The following is a 22,143-nucleotide window of genomic DNA, read 5'->3' as shown; positions in this document are numbered from 1 at the left end:
AATATTGACAAGTTCAAATTTAATACGTTTGATTAACAATTTAACAAAGAAAATAAAAGGAGATAATGGAAATTTTAAGTGACACGGAAGACCTTATTTTATTACGGGAAATGCATCAAAGGCAGCATGGACGCAGATGTAGACGCCAATTATTTAAAACTTGGGATGAATTTGGATTCCAAGCGACTGGCTATGATATTCTGAAGCGCAAAGATCCAGACTTCTTTTATAAGTCCGTGAGGATGTCTTGCGACCTATTCGAAACATTTTTAAGACTGTTGGAACCATATTTACTAAAGGAATCTCGTAGGCCTGCAGTAGATCCAGAGCAGCGTCTTTTTGCTACTCTTTTGTAAGCATATACAAAAATATATTTGCGAATTCGGTAACGTTTTACAAGACGGTGCACCACCTAATTTTTATCGAAAATTATCAAAGGTGGTATCAAAAGGTGCGTCTCGACCTCCGTTTTCAGAATCCGGAAGCGGAAATTAAAATTTTTATTTCTGTCAAAAGATATAAGCAAAAAATCGGTTCTAATTTTCATGTGGTTGTTGTTTTTCCGTCAGATTTGTTGTACACACTTACACACTAATGCAGAAAGGTGTTCTGCGTGCATTTAGTTTTGATCCCCAAAAGGGTGTCGGACCCACCCAGGGTAATTTTTATAAGCGCGGCCGAAGGCCGCCAACGCAGAAAGGTGTTCTATGCAAAAAAAACTATGGATCAGGTCCCATATTTCGGACCCGCTCTGGGTAATTTTACGGTTTTTTGTGAATAACTTTCGACAGAAAGATTTCCGTTTTCGGATTCTTAAAACGGAGGTCGAGACGTGTCTTTTGATACCACCTTTAGTAACTAACAACCGTTATTTTAAATACTAATGAAATAAAAATTTGAGAATAAATAAATAATATTTTTATTTACTAAAATTCAAAATTTGTACTTATTGTATCTATGTTTATGTTTTTTAAGGTTTTACAAACAAATGGCACATCTTTGTTATGTATTTTGTACTTTACGGATATACAGACCCGGTAAAATAATAGCAGTGGTACTTTTTATCATACTTCGTCAATTTATTTCTCTTTTTTATTTTTGATAATTTATGAAAAAACTTTTGTAAATTTTGTCGCAGAAACTATGCAAACCAATCTCAAAAACAGTCCCAAAAAAATTCTAAAGCTCGAATATTTCGAAGTTTTCGATTTAGAGCTTTCAGATGTTTGTTGAGTATGCAGCTCTTTAGCCAATTCAATTTTATTTTAATGAAAATTAGGTTTTAAGACGATCGTTTTCTTTCATATTGTGATCGCTGCAGCTCGGACGATGACTCGAAATTTAACATCAAACTAATTTAACGTTGAAATGTTTGAGAGAAAGAGAGTTTATTTCTAGAACAGGGATTAGAATATAAATGTGATGACAATCGAACAAATAATGGAATTGTACAAATTAAACTTACCGCGGTTGCGTCTCGTCCGGCTTACTTTCAGCGAATGATATTGACAAGAGACAATCGCGGTTTACATTCCAATGCATACATACAAACAGATGATTCACAATAAATACAAGTAACAAATGATCGACAGGGTTGCGTGCGGCCGTGCTGCCACACCCCCGCCCCCGTGAATCAACAAGATTCACTAGATTCTACGTCCAACAAAGCCAATTTGGATGCAGCTCGCCGCCACGTTCCTTTCGAAGTACGCACGTCCGCTTGCCTGACGACGCCATCCACTCCTGGGTAGACTTGTTCTATAATGCCTCGACACCATTGATTACGTGGTATGGAACTGTCGCAAATAAACACAATATCGCCAATCTTCAAGGATCTTGTAGCCTCACACCATTTCGCACGACGGGTTAGTGTTGGCAAATACTCTGCAATCCACCTCTTCCAGAAGTGATCTCGTAGTTGGCGAGCAATCCTCCACTGCTTTCGCAGAGCACATAGCCTTTCGGGCTGTACATGAGTCGCTGGTGTGTGCGCAGTGTTGGCCGTGCCGAGCAAGAAATGGTTTGGCGTGAGTGGTTCCTCCTGGTCAGGTGATATTGGCAGATGAGTGAGAGGACGAGAGTTGACGACGTTTTCCGCTTCGATCAAGAAGCAAATCAGTGTGTGTTCCTTCGGACATCTCTCTTTCAGTGTTTGACGCAGCACTCGTTTTACGCACTGCACCATCCGTTCCCACGCACCACCCTCGGATGGATTGATCGGACAGTTGAACCACCACTCCACTCCTTTACTTGACATTTCTGCCTGCAAGCGCTCGCAGTCGAATACTTCACTAAACCGTTTAGCTTCTTGATTGGCGCCCACAAAATTTTTTCCATTGTCTGACCTTATTCTCACGGGAACTCCGCGACGATTGATGAAGTTGCGGATAGTTATGATACACGCATCTGTACTTAAGTCATGAGCGAGTTCCAAGTGTATCGCCCTAATGGTGAGGCAGGTGAACAGTGCCACCCAGCGTTTCTCTTGACGTCGGCCGATCGTGACAATGATAGGGCCAAAATAATCGAGGCCGGTGTAGGAGAACGGTCTTACGTACGGCGTTAAACGATCAACGGGCAATGGGCCCATAGTGGGTACAACTGGCGCCGCTCTGGACAATCGACAGACTTGACAGCTACTAATAACGGTTCGAAGTAACTTACGCAATCGGGGTATCCAATATTTTTGACGGATTTCGCAGATTGTTGCTTCTGCGTTTTGATGTTTCATGGCAACGTGATGGTGTTTCACTAGAAGCTTTGTTAGCGGATGATTTGAGGGTAATATAATAGGACGTCGAGTGGGAACTGGTAGCCATTCTGCGGCGTCGATGCGACCTTTCACGCGAAGGATACGATGCTCATCTATGTAAGGCGAGAGTTTGTAGATCACACTTGACCGAGAGATGGGAGTGCCTTTTTCGAGCAAACGGAGTTCTGCGGCGAACGCTTCAGCTTGAACCTGGCGATAAATAACTGTCTTTGCCGCTTCCAATTCCCATGACGTTAATCCATAGACCTCATCAGGTTGCTTACCGTTGCGGCATCGCCCCACGAAACGAGTCACCCATCCAATTGTTCGGATCAGTCTGCAAAAAGATGTAAAACGGTTGTAATCGACAAAAATATTACTCACAACGGCCAAGGCATGTATCGGTCGGAGTTCTTCATCGCCGGAAGCGTCAGTTTCTTGGATTTCGGGGCCTGTTGGCCAATACTCTTTTCTCATTCGCAAAAACTGAGGGCCACTTAACCAACACGATTCGGACTCAGTGCAAGTGCGTCTAGCTCGGGTGGCTTCGTCGGCAACGTTATGACCTGTTGGTATCCATCTCCAACTACATAATGTTGTAGCGGCTATGATTTCCGCCACTCTGTGGGCGACAAATGGTTTATATCGTCTATGTTCGCTGCGTATCCACTTGAGTACGGTTGTTGAATCGGACCATAGGACACAATCGGATATGACAACCTCATGCTCCTCACGGATTGTTTGCATCAATCTTGTGCCGAGAACTGCGGCTTGCAGCTCGAGCCGCGGCACAGTGAGTGGCTTCAGTGGAGCGCAGCGTGATTTTGAGCAGACGAAGGATACGCTTATTTCACCAGCCGAGTTTTCGATCCTCCAGTATGCCACTGCTGCGAACGCCTGTTCGCTAGAATCAACAAAAATGTGCAGCTGAATATCGTTTGGCTTTTCGCACCGAAAGTAGTATCTTGGAATTTGCAAACATGTGGTTGATGGAAGTCGTTGTTGCCATGAACGCCAAGCATCATTGAGATCGTCGGCTAATTGTTCATCCCATTTAATCTTCCTTCGCCAAATTTCACGCATTAATAATTTCGCTGTAATCGTAAGGTTGTTGAGAAATCCGAGGGGGTCGAATATCGACATTACAATGCTGAGCAGTTCTCGTTTGGTGGGTTTCCGTTCGCCAGTGTTGATGGCGTCGTCTATTTTGTGGAATCGAAGTCTAAAGGTGAAACAGTCGGTAGACGGCTGCCAGACCATACCAAGAATTTTCTCAACGGCTATCCCTTCCTTGCTAAGAATGGGTATGGCAAATTCCGTCCCGTTGAGTGCCTCCAAAACTTCTTGCGAATTCGATGTAAAGCGGCGTAACTCGAACCCTGCAATCTTATGGATGTCACGCACTTTCTTCGCTACGTCAATTGCTTCCTTAGCATCGTTAAAACTATCAACGAAATCATCCACATAATGTCGTTCAAGGATCGACTTCACGGCTCGAGGAGACTTGTCTTGGTGTTCTAGGGCGTTCAGGGATTTCACATACTGGGCGGCACATGGAGAGCAAGCCGCTCCGAACGTCATTACTACCATCTCGAATACCTCTGGTTGTTTTGATGTGTTGCCGTCACGCCATAGGAAACGTTGTGAACATCGGTCCTCCTTACGTATGCGTACCTGATGGAACATTTCCTTTATATCGCCACATACTGCTACTGCTCCTTCCCGAAAGTGGAATAGCACGGACGGCAGAGGCTGGTATTCTTGTGGACCCTTAAGCAACTGGGAGTTGAGAGAAACACCATGGGACTCAGCTGCAGCATCAAACACTAGGCGAAGTTTTCCAGGCTTGTTAAGATTGGTCACCCCAAAGTGTGGCAAGTACCAAGTTTTTTGGGAGCTTTGTGCTGCTTCATCTGGCGTGAGTCTACGCGCGTAGCCCTTGGTGACGTAAGAGTCCATGATGTCCTTGTACGCATTGGCGAAATCTGGATCTTTTTGCATGCGCCTTTCAATACCGACCAAACGTTTGTACGCAGCTGAGTAGCTTTCAGGGAGATGGACGTCGTCTGTTTTCCAAAGCAGGCCGGTTTCGTAGTGCCCGTCTACATGGCGCGTGGTTGAGGCAAGCAATGAACGTGCTCGCACGTCTGCCTTGCCCTCAATGGGTGGTGATGACCTTACTCCAAACCCTTCGGTGCTGAAATAGTCAGCAATCATGACGTCAAGCCTTTGCTCAGACGTATGCCCTACGAAGAGACTTGTGTTCGATTCTGGTGAAGGGGCTGTTGAGGGTCCAAATACTGTCCACCCCAGCTCAGTGTGGGCGGCATACGGCCCGTTGGCATTGATTCTTATGGTCTCACTCGGAAGTCCTAAGTGGCAGTGATCTAGCCCTATGAGTAGTTTTGGTGTAGCCCCGTTATATGGTACTAGTGGTAGAAATCGTTTATGACTAATGCTTTGACAAATATCAGTATCGCTCAGAGTCTGACATGGCAAATTCAGATCACGTACACTGTAGACATGGCGAAGCGTGTGCTTTTTATTTATACCACACCCGCTAACCAACATGCTGACCACTGAAGCAGGCTGGTGTGCCTTGTGCCCACCAAACCACTGCACATTTAAGCTTCGCGCTTCACCCTTGAGACCCAACTCCTCGACTAGTGAACTGTCGATCATGGTAACGGAAGAACCTTCATCAAATAAAGCGTAAGTGTCAACTGTATTCCCATCATTTTACAACGCCACGGGCAAAATACGGAAAAGAAGTTTACTAGACTTGACGTTAGTGACGCAACTCAGTACTGATGCTGAGTTTGGGGTACGACGATCTTGTATGTCTGATGCGGACTTCTCCGCAGGACGGTGCACAGGGATAGCATCGTGAAGCAGCTTATGATGCGTTTTCTTGCAGCCATTGGATAAGCAAGTTTTGCGTCGGCGACACTGTCGCGAGGAGTGGCCTCTAGCTAGGCATGCGAAGCATAATCGTTGGCTTTTTACAAACTTCCACCTGTCTGCTACACTCGCGTTCAAAAAACGTTCACATTCCTGAAGTTTGTGATAATTTTGACACATGACACATTTGGACTTATGAGTTGGTTGCTCTTCTACGGCGTGTAGTACCACCCGACGTTTTGGCTCACGTGGCTCGTGCTCTTGGACTTTGCAAATTAAACTGGCTATTTCACTTAGCCATTCGCTTAAGTGAACGACAGTAGGATACGGTTGTATCGCGGATGAGTAGCGCGCCCATTCAAGGCGCTTTGACATTGGTAACTTGTTGATTAGCTCGGAAATCAAGGTTGGATTTGCTAAATGTTGATGACCGCCGGCGGTCTGTAAAAAGGCAGACAAATTTTTTACTTTAGTAGCAAGTGATATTATCTTGACAACTCCGTTTTCCGATATAGGGCTAATTTCCTTTACCGCAGCTAGCTGGCTTTGAATGAGCTGCTCTGGTCGACCGAACCTAAAACGTAGTTGCGCGATAACGGCGTCGACGTTGTCGGGGTGAATAAGCAGCGATTTCACAGTCTCTCTAGCTTCACCCTTTAAACTTTTTTGAAGGCGTTGGTTATTTTCCAACATCGAATACCCGTATGCAGACGTAGATTCTATAAACGCATTGATGAAGAGTGGCCAATCCTCAGCTAGTCCACTGAACTCTGGAAGATCTTGGAGTTTCCTTGGAAACGTTAAGGTAGACGGCATGCTGATGGGACGGCTGACGGGTGGCGGTGGCAATGTGTTGTTTACGTTGCCGTATGAAGACGATATAGCAGGAGTTGAATCTAGAGACGCGCTGTATCCTGATGCTGACTGAAAGGCGGGGACCGCATTGTAGCCAGGGGCATTTGAGCTACCAATATCTGTAGCGGCGAACGAACGTGTGGCGTGAGGCATTGTCCCGTAAATTGCTTCAACGGAATTAGCGCTAAAGACTCCGGTGGTTGTAGTTGGAGCTGCGTTATGATATGTCGTTGCAATATTTTTTGCGGCGGCAGCGAATGGCACGGTGGAAAACGATGCTACGGCGCGGTTGGCAAAAGTAGTTGCGTCGACGTTGACGCTGGCAGAATAGCCGGCGCTGGCAAATGGGGCAGCGCAGTTGGCTGGCTTGGCGCTGGCAGCGGGTGCGCCTGACATGGCTTTATATGGAACGCCGGCATAGTTGGCGCTGGCAATAGAAGCGCCTGCCAGTGCACAATATGAATCACCATCATTATTAGCGAAAGCGGGTTTAGTCGCACTGGCAACAGAAGCGCGTGACATGGCACTGTATGAATCACTGGCAAGATTGGCGAATGTGGCACTGGCGGTTGTAGTACCTGGTATGGCATTGTAAACATCACTGGCAATTGTGGTTGAAACAATAGCACCCAGCACGGAGGAAGTTGGCATTGCGATACAGAAGGCATTAGATGAAGCAGTGGGATCAGGCGCGGCAGAATGGCCCGATTGCATTGCGTTGTGGGTAGCGCGGACGAAGGAAGCAGCGTTTGGCGCAGCGGCGTCGGCTGAGGGCGCAACAGAGCTTTGTACGGTGGCGTAGGACATGGGAAAGTTAACGGGATGCATTACTTGGTTGGAAGATTCGTAGATATTTCCATTTGTAACGGGAGTTGACATCGTATGATGTTGGACCGCTAATTTTAGTTGGCAGTTCTGCGCCTCATTCTCCCTAACCTTGTTATGCACCCTTTTCAACTCACTCTCCAATGCTGCGATTTGTTTCTGAAGCACAGATATGACGTTATTATGTGCCTCTACGTTGTTGACGTTGTTAGCGCCACCCTCTTCTTGCAGCCGCTGGCTGTTTCCTTCACCGCTTACCACTTCTGCTTGTAAATTACTTTGCTGTACTTGTTGAGCGATGTTGTTGCCTTCGACGCTACTCATTGCTACGTTTATTGAATTTTCTGGTGTATTTGCTTCACTTTCTGTTGGCTGATCCTCTTGGAAACGTGGACTTTTCCTCCGTACCGGTGTTCGCGGTAAAGTCCCCAATGGCATGTTAATTAAATGGAACAATATATATAATAAATTTCACCAAGCTGCTTTGCAGCAACATACATATACATTTAGTATGACGAAAGAAAAAATGTACTTATTGTTTAGACAGCATACAAAAACGCCGGTAACGGTGCTCCCTTCCAGTGATGAAATTATTTGCCAATGCAAACTTTATAGAAATTGCATCGCGAAATAAAGATGTGATCGCTGCAGCTCGGACGATTACTCGAAATTTAACATCAAACTAATTTAACGTTGAAATGTTTGAGAGAAAGAGAGTTTATTTCTAGAACAGGGATTAGAATATAAATGTGATGACAATCGAACAAATAATGGAATTGTACAAATTAAACTTACCGCGGTTGCGTCTCGTCCGGCTTACTTTCAGCGAATGATATTGACAAGAGACAATCGCGGTTTACATTCCAATGCATACATACAAACAGATGATTCACAATAAATACAAGTAACAAATGATCGACAGGGTTGCGTGCGGCCGTGCTGCCACACATATAATGAATGATGATATAGAAGAAAATGAGCAACACCATCGACAACAAAATTCTCAAAACTAAACGTTGGCCAATATCGTTTTGAAACTTGCACTTCTTTAAAGTAAAATTGAATTGGCTACAAAGCTGCATACTCAACAAACATCTGAAAGCTCTAAATCGAAAACTTCGAAATATTCGTAGAATTTTTTCGAGCTTTAGAATTTTTTTGGAACTGTTTTTGAGATTGGTTTGCATAGTTTCTGCGACAAAATTTACAAAAGTTTTTTCATAAATTATCAAAAATAAAAAAGAGAAATAAATTGACGAAATATGATAAAAAGTACCACTGCTATTATTTTACCAGCGAACAGAAAATAGAATATCAGTCGAAATTTTTATCACTGAATTGTTTTGAGTATGTGATTTTGTAGCCCAATAAATTTTAAGCAACCAACAAAAAATTGTTCACATTTTATGGGCGAAAATCTGAAATACCCTCGAAAAAAATTGTCAAAAATCAAGGCGAATTATGAGAGATCTATAATTTGTACTTTGTTGTACTAAAATTTATTGGGCTACAAAACCACATACTCAAATCAATTCAGTGATAAAAATTGCCACTGCTATTTTTCTTTTCTCAGGTGTATGAATCAGTCGAGAGTGATAACTTTTATATTAATTTATAAATTATAATGTTTCAATTTGTTTGAAACAAGTGCTAAGATGCAACTCGTCCTTTTGCGATTGAGACAGCCTTGCAAGTTTAGATTTAAGCAAAGAGAAAAATATTTCGTCTTCTTGCGTATTAGCCGCAGAGTACCTTTCCCGCATCTTTATCAAAACGTCTTCAAAAAGGTCATCCACCTTTTTCTTCTTCGGCGGCTCACGAGGTGAAGGGCGTTTGTCTGGTGGCTTAGGAGAATCTACATTGGTAACTGGACTGGAAGTAGAAAAAAAGATTTAATAAAAGTTTATTATAGGCGTTCAAAGTATATAGCAATTTAAATTTTTGTAAATGATCCCAAATAAGCCTCAAAATTGGAAATTTTTTTTTGAATGAAAGATTTTCGTGATTGTTACGATATCCGACGGATGCTTTGCGGAGGGATTGCGGATCGATCCGCGACAAAACAAAAAACTCAATGATATTTGAAACTGCCCTGGGTTTCGTTATGAAATATTTCATTGAATCACAAAGACAAACGTCTGGACATCGAAACTTTCACTTAAATGCTAGAGTACTTTACGTCTGCGATAGACAGCTAAAATACATCCATAAATCTCGGTACCAACAATTCAAAAACGGTAATAAACATTTCATAGGCCTAATTATTCCTTTTGATTTTACGCTACCGACATTTTTGAAGGTGTTTTAGCAGTCGATATACTAGTGGAAACATTAGCGACACTCAGGCACAAATATTTACTTTAATATAAAAAATTTTGGTAATTCCTTACAAAAGCATGACACTGCTAATACGCGTCCAAAAATAGTGATGTCAAACGACGCGTCTTGACACCAGTATTAATAATCCGAAGGCGGAAATAAAAATTTTAACTCGTTCAAAAGATATTAACGAAAAACCGAAAAAATACCTGTGGGTACCTCCGAAAACGGGGGTGGCATCCATAGTATTTTTGCGCAGAACACCTTTCTGCATTGGCGGCCTTCGGCCGCGCTTATAAAAAATTACCCTGGATGGGTCCAACACCGGTTTTGATACCAAAACTATAACCGCGCAAAACAATTTTTTTTGTGGGTACGAAATTACAACAATCACATGAAAATCTCAAACTTCAACTGCAAATATCTCCGGACACAGATACAATTTTTATTTTCCGCATTCGGATTGTTGTTGTCGAGGTCAATACGCGCCTTTTGACACATCTTTCGATATTTTTGGACGCGTATTAACAGTGTCATGCTGTCGTAAAGAATTACCAAAATTTCCTTACCTTCCCTCCTCTGCAGATTCTTCAATAAACTGCATCGTGCTGAACAGCTTCCACTGCTTTCTAAAGCTGGTGCCAGCACCTGACCGCCCTGCATCCTCGGATTTATCCTTCCTATATCGATCGCACAAAGAACGCCAGCGTGTTTTGCAGTTATAGGCTGAAAAACAATAAAATAATTATTAAAATACAAAAATAAACCACCGCCAGCATTTACTTACCATTGCTGTTGATTGCTTCTGCAACTGCTTCCCATGCTGCATCCTTTGCAGCTTTATTTTTATAAAGCGCCGAGGATTTGTTGTACAAACAAACGTGCGCTTGCACGGCAGTAATAAGCTGCTCATTACAAATCTGAAATAAATCCAAAAAGGTTATAATTTAATAAAAATATATAATTTTTTACGAAAATTAATTCTTACCTCCATTTTAGCACGAAACAAAATTACAATTTGTAAATAAAAACTAAACGTCAGCTGGCAGTAAACGTCAAATCTAAATGTCACGCAAAACAAAAATTGGAAATCGAGTTAGGTTTTCACGCAGAAAATTCAATTTGGGTTGCTCTCATACAAGTTGTATGTGCATGAGACATTTTTGACAGAAAATGTCTTGCGTGCGTTTATATTAGGTTAGCCTGTAAGTGTGATATCTTATTTGTCAAATGCCTGACAGGATGTTCAATATGGCTACATTTTAGCGTTTTGACAGGGTGTAATATGGCGGCGCCTATCTTCAGCGGGTGATAGAAAGAGTTATAGAAGGAGACAGCGATAGTCAAATACAAATCAGGTGATCCAATCACTTTGGAATTTTGACGTCTATGCAGAAGATATCACACTTAGGGCCGTTTTATCGACTGCGTGCTAAAATTTATCTCTCCTTCAAACGAAATTTTGTTTTCTGTAGTGCTTGTTTTGTTTATTCCGTCGAAAAATTTAACAGGCAGTCAATCCAGCCTTTAAAATTTATCGCCTCGAAAACCACAAAACAGCTGATTGTCAAGTGAATTTATTTTGAAAGAAAATTAAAAAATAAATAAAATTAAAATTGCTATGGAAAACCGACGTGCGTTTTATGTGCATGCACTGGAAGAAGCATATGAGGAAACAAGTGAGCGAACTATAGCCAAGAGGACTTTTCGCAACCGCTTGGATTATTTTGAAGAGTACACGGAGGAAGAATTCACGGAAAGGTTCCGGTTGACAAAATGCACCTGTATGGATATTTTAAGTCGCATTGAAAGCGCTATTACGCCCAGCACTAATAGGACAGTTATAAATAGCAGTGTTTACTTTTGCTACTCCAGAGCAACTGCTTGGTTGCTGTGCCTCCGTTAGTATTGGTCTAATGACTGCTGTGTATGATCCCATGACCAGGTTTGGTTTTAGGCCACAGTTTCTGCTGAATATTCTTTTGCTCCAGAGTGGTAATAGCAATAAAGGTTTTATTCCACGAATAATCCAAATCTGAACTTAGACAAAGCATAGGACCATGGGGTAAACCTAAATCAAATATTTAAATGTTATAAAAGCAAATGTTAACCACATAGCTATGAGCTACGTCCATGTTATCCACACCGAAACGAACTGCCGAAGCCAGTTCCAGCTTAGTTAACCCATTTTATACTCGAAAAACACACATTTCCCATTTGTCTCCATGCTCTATTGAAGTTCAAAGCCAGACCAATAGCAAAAATAACACTACAAAAGAGCAAAGCATAAAGCTGGGTATTGTCTTCACGCGTGAAAAATTTTGCAAGTGTCCTAGAAACCATTTGAAATTGCAATTTCAGTGCCTAGAATGAAAAATGTGTTCCTATCATCGTATCCCATCTTATTCAATCCTTTCCACGTCTTGAACTTGTTTTTTCATGGCTTAATTGCCTTGGCAAAATTTTTTGCCTTGAAATGTTGCTAACGCCTATAATTCCAAATCCTTTGATTTTACGATTTGAAAAACTATTCTACAAGGTAGCAATACTATGCTAGAAACCTTTGTTATACTTCATTTATCTGACCACAAAAAGCAATTAATACTCTTCATTTATATATTTTTCAGACGAACCAATGTTACACCAAAAACTAAGCTTTTGCTAACACTCAGGTTTTATGCAACAGGAAGTTTTTTAATAACTGTGGCCGACTTTTGTGGAGTAAGCGTACCCACGGCATGCAGAGTATTAAGAGAAGTGTCCAATGCTATTGCATCACTCTCTAAGGATTGGGTGAAATTCCGTGATCCAGCTGGCATGGAGCAAACTGTATTCGATTTTTATAAAATCGCAAAATTTCCCAGAGTTATTGGGGCTATTGACTGTACCCACCTTAGGGTGCAATCACCAGGTGGTGACAATGCGGAAATGTACCGCAATAGAAAGGGTTATTTTTCACTCAATATTCAAGCGGTGTGTGATGCAAACTTACGTTTTCAAAATTTAGTAGCGAGGTGGCCAGGATCTGCTCACGACAATCATATATTCAACTGTAGCCGTTTGAAATACCTACTGGATACGGGATATTTTAAAGACTATATGATCCTTGGGGACAGTGGCTACAAAAAATGTCGATATATGATGACTCCCCTACTAAATCCACAATCTGCGGCAGAAAGGTTATATAACGAGTCCCAGATTCGTACTCGGAACACCATAGAGCGAACTTTCGGAGTTTGGAAACGACGTTTTCCAATCTTATCTATGGAAATTCGAGTATCAATGGACACCGTTATGGCAATTATATCGGCTTGCGCAGTTCTTCATAACATTGCTATATCTGCGAAAGATCCGCTTCCTCCAATGATATTGAAATATCACCATCACAAATTTTAGAGGAACCTGAAACCAGCTTTAGAACCGACGGAGACTCAACTCCGAGAACTGTTTTGATAAGCGACTATTTTGCAAGATACATTTCAAATACAAAGGCCGGGTTTTTCAGTTGAAGTTTAAACTACAGTCAAAGTTGACTGGAGTTTATTAGAGTCACTTTGTTCATTTTCAAAAAATTTTGCTGCCTATCTTGATTTAAATAGTCAAAGTGGCAGGGTTAAACTCTAGTCAACTTTGACTGGAGTTTAAACTTGAAGTGAAAAACCGGGCTTAAATACTATATTATTTTTTCTAAATTCTAGTTTTTATTTACAGGCTATCAAGACCAGCTTAACAGGATGGGTGTAATTTTACATTATATTCTAATCATATACCCCTTCGCGTGATTGTAGCTGCACTCATATTGCCATGTTTTTGGATGTGCTTTGACCTTGTATTTAAAGTTTGTTCAAGCACACCGTGTCACATGAAAATGTACACTCGCCAGCATATGTCTGCGTACAGGTAGTTTTTTGCAATTTTTATCAACTTTAGCCTCAGTAGAATAATTTTAGCAAATTTCCATATAAAAAAATACGTTTAAAAATTTGTATGAAAAAAAATTGCCAAAAATCAGGAAAATTTTTTACGAACTTGAGACTAACACCTTATTATAGCAAAATAAAATGTGCTACAAAACTGCGTACTCCAACAAATACCAAAAATTTTGAGAAAAAACTTGAAAATTTTCATGATAATTGGTAGAATTTTTGCGAAATTTGCATAATTTTTTCAGATATATTTTACAATTAATCTATTAGATCTTGATCCATACTTGTATAGGAAATTAGCTAAAATTATTCTACTGTGGCTGTGTGTGAAAAAATTTTCCTGATTTTTGGCAATTTTTTTTCATACAAATTTTTAAAAGTATTTTTTTATATGGAAATTTGCTAAAATTATTCTACTGAGGCTAAAGTTGATAAAAATTGCAAAAAACTACCTGTACGCAGACATATGCTTCCTAGTGTATTAAATACATGTTCGCATTTTTTAAACGTACTAGATTTTAACAGAGATATAATAGTTTTCCTCTCAGCCAACATACGGTGTTCCACAAAAGTCAACGTACAGCAAAATTTAAAAAAAAAATCACTTTTTTTCCGGGGGATACAATTTGTTTCATAATTTATTAATATTGTTACGAATATTAGCAAACTAAGGAGTGCTGCCGTCTCTAAGCCGATGCTAAGCAGTGACGTGAATGCACATCAATAATTCAATCATTATGTATCTACATAAACGAAACAATAACTGCGTCTACATATATGTACCATGTACGTATACGAGCAGCGGAGAGTCAATGCACTAACACATGCATATATCTGAGATACTCCTATAAGTATGCAATGAGAAAAACTATAAAATTGTGCAATTGTAGTTACAGCTGAGAAGTTTGAGAACTACTGGATTAGTAGATTCTGGAAGCGCCTAGAAGATGTATACAATTGTGCAATTTTAGTTATAGCTGAGAAGTTTGAGAGCTCATGGATAATGCTAGTAGATTCTAGAAGATGCTAACGAGGAAACCAAAGAGTATAAAAGGCAACAGATGTAGAGGCGATGTAATTCAGTTTGATTTGAGTTGTCAATCAGTTTCGATTAAGACGATATCTAGCGAGCAATAGCAGTATTATTTTGAATAGTAGAGTTTCATTTGAACTATCAATCAGTTTGGTTGTTAAGCAAGTTATTCGTTGCAAAGTATAAGTGTTATTGTGAAGTACTTTCATAAAGGCCATTTTTCCATTATTCAAAATTGGAGTTATTTATTCAACAATTTAGCGATACGAACGTTGGCAGAAGATTGCAAATAAGAGGATTTGCAAGTGAATTCGTTACAATTGGTGTCAGAAGAGGAATTGTTGAATTAATTCCGGAGGACAACAAGGACATGGCAAAGTTCAATGAATTGAAGATCCAGCAACTGAAGAAGGAGTTGGAGAGCCGTGGATTGAATACAAGCGGCGTTAAACTCGAACTTCAGGCACGGCTACGAGAGGCAATGGAAGCAGAAGGAATTGATGTGGACGAGTATGTCTTTTATCCTGATGGGGACGAGACAACACAAAAATAGAAGAGAAAACCGAAACATCGCAGACAGTTACGAGTACAGACTTGAACATGATATTGGTTGCAATAGCTGCTCAAACATCGACAGTAACATCAATGTCATCACAAATATCATCCCAACTAGAATCACAGGAGGTACGCATTTCAGAAATGGCGTCGCAAGTAACATCACAATTGGAAGAACAGAAAACGTATATGTCATCACAGATGGAATCCCAAGAGACACGAATAACATCGAAGATGGAAGAACAGAAGACGTATATGATATCCAAACTGGAATCGCAGGAAACTCATATAACATCACAATTGGAAGAGCAGAAGACATATATGGCATCCCAGCTGGAATCACACGAGACACGCATTTCAGAAATGTCGACACAGATTACATCAAAGATGGAAACACAACTGAAAGAACAAGAGGCGCGTATATCATCAAAACTCGAAGCGCGTATAGACGAGAAAATAACGCAGTTTGAAGAAAAATTCGAGGCAGAGGTGGATGCGTTGAGAGGTCGTATACAGGAATTGCAACTTAATCGGCCGGCTGCTTCAGCGAGTAATACGAAGGTAAAAACTCCATCTTTTGACGGTTCTGTTCCTTTCCAGGTCTTCAAGCTACAGTTTGAGAAGACCGCAGCAGTGAACGACTGGAATGCTGAAGATAAAGTTGCTGCATTGTTCGTAGCTTTAAAAGGACCAGCTTCGGAAATCTTACAGACCATCCCAGAGTACGAGCGGAACAACTACGAAACATTGATGAGCGCTTTAGAGAGACGTTACGGAAGCGAGCATAGGAAACAGATATTCCAAATTGAGTTGCAAAACCGCTACCAAAAAAGCAAATGAGACATTGCAGGAGTTTGCTTCAGATATTGAAAGATTGGCTCATCTTGCAAATGCGGACGCACCCGTGGAATACACTGAAAGGGTAAAAATCCAGAGCTTCATAAATGGCATACGAGATGTGGAAACGAAGCGGGCTACATATGCGAATCCAAAACTAACGTTTGCTAAAACGGTATCGCATGCACTGACTCAGGAAACAGCCTCACTTTTGAGTAAGCCAGCGTACAAAGCTCATCGCGTGGAAGTGGAAAAGCCAGACTGGGTAGACGTAATTTTGGAAGCATTGAAGTGTACGCAGCAGAAGAATAATGATGCAGTCAAATGCTTTAAGTGTGGAAAGCCAGGGATATTGCGCGTTATTGCAACACAACCCTAACAGTTCCAACAATGTGGGTGGTCGTAAACGCAGAGCAGAAGGAGATGAGCAAATCTCCAAGACAAATCAATCGTTAAACTAAAGCGAGTCAGCAGCAAGGGGCACAGCTGACTCCCTGAATTGAATGCCCCATAATCTCTATCTCACAATTTGGAAGAAGGTCGAGCAATCTTACTGTCGGAGGACATGTGGATGGAAAGGGACGTTTACTGACTGTAGATACGGGTGCATCTCATTCCATCATTCCAGCGGATTTAGTCAACAAGAAGATAAGACCATTGCATGGAGCAATATTGCGTACAGCCACTGGAGAAGACACCCAGGTAATTGGAGAAGTAGAATGTGAAGTAGCAATTGGGAACGTCACGGTACTACACAATTTTATAGTGGCAGGTATTGTTGATGAAATCATAATTGGAGTGGACTTCTTAATCAACCAAGGCATCAAAATCGATATGCAAAGCAAGACGATGCGATATAAGAACATGGATGTGCCACTTAATTTCGGCTACTAGAGAGGCTACAGCAGTAAACGAGTGCTGGTGGAAGAGAGTCAGCAAATACCACCAAAATCAGAAGCAGTCATCTGGGCAAAAGGTTGATGGAGATTGTGGGACAAACAAATTGTGGGTTGTCGAAACAGCAAATAAATGAGCACTGAACATACTTGTAGGAAAAACCCTGGCTATGACAAAACAAGATGGACGTATTCCGGTAAGAGTACTCAATGAGTTCAAGTCACCATTCAATTTGATCAAAGGAGCTACTTTGGGAAGATGCCAAGAGGCCGAAGTAGTTATTAACTGTGAACAGCTCCAGGAACACGTTTCATCTAGTAATACTGATATTTCAAATGATATCACAGCATGGACGCATGGGCTAGAGGAAGCCTATCAGAGTAAGGCAAAACAACTGCTCATAAAATACGCGAACATATTTGACCAGGATGGTTCCAAACCAGGCCGCACCAATGTTGTGAAACATCAAATTGACACTGGAGATGCGAGGCCGATCCGTCAAGCTCCACGTAGTGTTCCACTGGCGAAGCGGGAAGTTGTGAGTCAAATCATACAAGAAATGAGTGACAGCGGCGTCATCGAACCATCAGCTAGTCCATGGAGCTCACCGGTAGTACTTGTAAAGAAGAAGGATGGAAAAATGAGGTTTTACGTGGACTACCGGAAGTTGAATGACGTTACGAAAAAGGATAGCTGCCCGTTGCCAAGAATTGACGACACTCTGGACTCGCTATCTGGTACGAAATGGTTTTCCACACTGGACTTGAAAAGCGGCTACTGGCAAGTTGAGGTGAAGGAGGAAGATAAAGAGAAAACAGCCTTCAGTGTCGGTGATGGTCTTTGGCAATTTACAGTGATGCCTTTTGGACTTTGTAATGCACCAGCTACTTTTGAGAGACTCATGGACCAGGTACTGAAAGGACTACATTGGAAAACATGCTTGGTGTACCTGGACGACATCGTCGTATTGGGCAAGAGTTTTGATGAACATCTTAAGAACTTGGAGGAAGTATTCCAGAGAATAGCTGGCGCTGGTCTGAAGTTAAGTCCCGAAAAGTGTACGCTGTTTAAAAAGGAAGTAAATTATTTGGGCCACAAGGTAACGACAGAAGGTGTCTGTACAGCGAATGAAAAGATAGAGGCAGTAAAGGATTGGCCAAGACCACAGAATCTGCATGAATTGAGAAGTTTCCTTGGGCTGTGCACATATTACCGCCGATTTGTACCAAATTTTGCCAGCGTAGCCCATAGTCTCCACGAGCTAACAAGAAAAAATAAAGCTTTTGAATTGAAGAAGGAGAAAGAAGTAGCTTTCCAACCATTGAAAGAGCGATTGTGCACTGCCACATTGTTGGCATACCCGATTCCAGGAGCAACGTTTATTCTAGATACAGATGCGAGCGGATATGCTATAGGAGGCGTTTTATCACAACTGGTCGATGGACAAGAGAAGGTAGTTGCATATTACAGCCGTTCAATTGGAAAACCAGAGAGGAACTATTGCGTTCACGGAGAGAACTGTTGGCATTGGTAGAGTGCATTAAACATTTTCACAAATACCTCTACGGCCGGCGATTCCGTGTCAGGACAGATCACGCAGCGTTGAAATGGCTTCTGCAGTTCCATAATCCGGAAAGACAATTGGCACGGTGGATCGAGCGACTACAAAGCTATGACTTTTCCATTGAGCATCGAAAAGGTAGTACCCATGGAAAAGCTGATGCAATGTCACGAAGACCATGTAGTCTGGAATGCAAGCACTGCTCAAAGGCCGAGGCTAAAGAAGACATTATAGATGTCCGGCTAATGACTATAACGTGTACGGATGAATGGGACAAGGAACAACTAAGAAAGTGTCAGCTAGAAGATACAGATATGTCACATGTTATGCAAGGGCTCGAACGAAACGAAAGACCAAGCAGATAGGAGATGTCAGCAGAGAGTTCCATTGCGAAGTCATATTGGGCACAGTGGAACAGTTTAGAATTGATATCCGGTTGCTTGCATCGAGTATGGGAGAGTGAGGATGGTCAATGCAAGAAGAAACTGATAGTTGTTCCCAGGAAGAGGATTCCTGACGTGCTCAGCGAGCTGCACAATGGTCCAAGTGGAGGTCATCTTGGAATCACGAAGACACTCGAGAAAATTAAGCAGAGATTCTATTGGGTTGGTTGCCGTCAGTCGGTCACCGAGTGGATTGCCAATTGCGAGGTATGCAACAGATCGAAAGGGCCCAAAACCCGAAGTCATGGCCAGATGAAGCAGTATATTTCAGGTGCACCATTTGAAAGGATCGCCATGGATGTCGCAGGTCCATTTCCTACTAGCAACCGCGGAAACAAATACGTACTGGTGGTTATGGATTATTTCAGTAAATGGCCAGAGGTATACCCAATCCCAAACCAAGAAGCAGAACCAGTAGCAGAAGTGGTTAAAAACGAATGGGTTGCAAGGTATGGTGTACAAATGGAGTTACATTCTGACCAAGGCAGGAATTTTGAATCAGCTGTGTTCCAAGAAATGTGCAAGAAGTTGGGCATTCGAAAAACACGGACAACTGCATTGCATCCTCAGTCCGATGGTATGGTGGAACACTTCAATAGAACATTGGAGGAGCATTTAAGGAAAGTAGTAGACAAGTACCATAAGGACTGGGATACACACATATCATTATTCTTGATGGCCTACCGATCGGCAATACATGGCACAACGGGCCAAACTCCCGCAAAGGTAATTTTTGGCAATGACCTTCGACTGCCAGCTGATTTGAAGTATGGGATAGATGCCGATGCGGAGATGAATGTCAAGAAATCCACTGGTGTCTTGGAAGAAGAGCTGAGAGAGATATACGATCTGGTAAGGCAACGAGCAAAGATTATGAGTGACAAGATGAAAGCGATGTACGATAAAGCAATTAATTCGGAAGGGTCTCAGGAAGGAGATTTGGTGCTGCTATACAACCCACAACGAAAAAAAGGTTTGTCCCCGAAATTGCAGTGTAACTGGGAAGGCCCATACAAAGTTGTAAAACGGATCAACGATGTAGTGTACCGCATACAAACCATTGGCAAACCACGAACCAAAATGAAAGTGGTTCATTTGGAGAGGCTAGCTGCGGTTAAGTCGAGAAATTTGTCTAATCGGGACGATCAGACTTAGGTGGAGGACAGTGCTACGAATATTAGCAAACTAAGGAGTGCTGCCGTCGCTAAGCCGATGCTAAACAGTGACGTGAATGCACATCAATAATTCAATCATTATGTATCTACATAAACGAAACAAACATTTTTTTTTTTTTTTTTTTTTTTTTTTTTTGTGTTTCGTGGAAGGAGGAAATGCTTTATGCACTGACCGGGATATTTAAGCCTCACTGCGAAACTCTCCGAGTGTAGGACTCCCTTCTTCCATGAAGGCCTACCCACTAAAACCTAACCTCCCACGGCCCGCGCAAATCCCCGTACCTGGGACCGCGTTTAGCATTACTTCGGGTACGGGTGCGCGCTACGTGAGCTCTATGGCTACTCTCACGCTAATGGGCTAGGCATCCGTCTTCTCGTTTACTGGTAAGTATATGCCTCACATATGTGCTGACCGTATCCCATCTGTCTCTTCGACAGGTCATGTTATTAATGACACTGCCCGGGGATAGGTCGCCAAGTACCTCTTCTACCCTCCTTCGCTGATGGGAGAAGTGCCTGCATTCGAAGAAGGTGTGGCGTACATTGTCTATTTCCCCACAGTACAGGCAGCTCGGGCTATCAACCTTACCCATTCTGTGTAGGTATTTGCGGAAGTAACCATGTCCCGTTAGAAACTGGGTCAGGTAAAAGTCTACCTCTCCGTGCGGTCGCTTCAACCATGGATCAAGTTCAGGGATTAGTTCCCTAGTCCACTTTCCTACGATGCTGTTGCTCCACTGATCTTGCCAACATCGGATCGATTCTTCTCGCGCCTGCATGGCAACAGCAGCTCTACTTGCTTGCGATCCGTTGTCATATATTGTTTTTCTTTCCTCAACGAGAAGATATATCGGTATGGTTCCCGCAACGACCAGGACAGCTTCAGCTGATACCGTGCGGTAAGCCGAAGATATTCGCAGCGCCCCTCTGCGTTGGACCGAGGTGAGGGCGACTCGGTTCTTCCGGTATTTCATTGCGTCCGCCCAGATTTCTGCACCATATAAGAGTATAGAATCCGAGGCTGATGCAAGCAACTTCCTTGTGCATGGCTTTGGGCCACCTGTGTTTGCCATTAATCTACTCAACTGCGCTATTATGCGCGCAGCTCTTTCGCAGGTCCCTCGTATGTGATCCGAGAAGTTGAGTTTGCTGTCTAACCTCACTCCCAGATATTTCGTTGAAGCGAGTGTTTCTATTGCCTGGTCCCCAACCATCATGTTCCTGGTAGTGGGAATACGTTTCTTTGTGAGGATGACGATCTCTGTTTTGGCTGTTGCTAACTGGAGACCGTGCTCAGCCATCCACCTATTTACATTACGCATGACCTGGTTTAATTTTAGCTGTGCCAGCTCGCAGCTTGGTGCTGTTATCACAGCTGCCACGTCGTCTGCAAATGCAACGAGGAAGGTGCTTTCTGGCATGTCTAATCGAAGAAGACTGTCGTAAGTTATATTCCAGAGATCGGGACCTAGTACCGAACCCTTGGCTGCTCCACCTGTTATTTTTACCTTTTTTTGACCGTGAGTACTTTCATATATTAGATACCTCTCTCTTAGGTAGTCCCTTAAAATTTCTAACAAATATTGCGGTACTTTGAAAGTGCTTTCTAGTGCCTCAAGCATGTCCTCCCACCTAGCTGAGTTAAAAGCGTTTTTGACGTCCAGCGTGACCAGCAACACTATAGGTCTTGCTCTGTGGCACGCTGTCTCGGATTTCTTGACTGCGTCTATAACTTCTGCTATGGCATCTATTGTAGAGTGCCCCCTCCGAAAACCATGCTGTCTGGGCGACAGTCCTCCGGCGTCCTGTAACGCCCTGGTGAGGCGTTGCTTCAGGAGACTCTCCATCAATTTTCCTGCTGTGTCCAACATACATAGGGGACGGTAGGATGATGGAGAGTTGGGATCTCCTTTCCCTTTTGGAATGAGGACCAGTCGTGCTGTCTTCCATATGGTGGGGAAAATTCTTTCTTCGAGACATTTGTTGTACATGTGCAACATAAGTTCTGGGCAGTCGTTTGCAGCTAGTCTAATTGCCTCCGTGGGTATTCCGTCGGGCCCAGAT

General features: G+C 42.3%; 2 protein-coding genes across 2 annotated transcripts; both read right to left on the bottom strand.

The window, feature by feature from the left end:
* Positions 1-1,323: 1,323 nt before the first annotated feature.
* On the bottom strand, positions 1,324-5,434 carry LOC137243990 (uncharacterized). Its single transcript, XM_067772372.1, has 2 exons — positions 1,466-5,434; positions 1,324-1,394 (listed from the first exon to the last, which is right to left on the bottom strand). The coding sequence occupies exon 1, from the start codon at positions 5,432-5,434 to the stop codon at positions 1,634-1,636; it is 3,801 nt and encodes a 1,266-aa protein (XP_067628473.1). The 3' UTR covers positions 1,324-1,394; positions 1,466-1,633.
* A 57-nt stretch (positions 5,435-5,491) lies between these two features.
* LOC137243992 (streptococcal hemagglutinin-like) lies at positions 5,492-8,146 on the bottom strand. Its single transcript, XM_067772373.1, has 2 exons — positions 8,129-8,146; positions 5,492-8,057 (listed from the first exon to the last, which is right to left on the bottom strand). Exon 2 carries the CDS (start codon positions 7,769-7,771, stop codon positions 5,492-5,494), a length of 2,280 nt encoding a protein of 759 aa, XP_067628474.1. The 5' UTR covers positions 7,772-8,057; positions 8,129-8,146.
* Positions 8,147-22,143: the final 13,997 nt, after the last annotated feature.

The sequence above is a fragment of the Eurosta solidaginis genome, chromosome 3 (genome assembly GCF_040869045.1).
Source record: "Eurosta solidaginis isolate ZX-2024a chromosome 3, ASM4086904v1, whole genome shotgun sequence".
NCBI lineage: Eukaryota > Metazoa > Arthropoda > Insecta > Diptera > Tephritidae > Eurosta > Eurosta solidaginis.
The sequence above is the reverse complement of the archived record's forward strand: the minus strand, read 5'-3'. Positions and strand labels throughout refer to the sequence as shown.

Excerpts from the sequence above, each read along its gene's own strand:
- LOC137243992 (XM_067772373.1), bottom strand. The coding sequence starts at position 7,771 with ATGCCATTGGGGACTTTACCGCGAACACCGGTACGGAGGAAAAGTCCA.
- LOC137243990 (XM_067772372.1), bottom strand. The coding sequence starts at position 5,434 with ATGATCGACAGTTCACTAGTCGAGGAGTTGGGTCTCAAGGGTGAAGCG.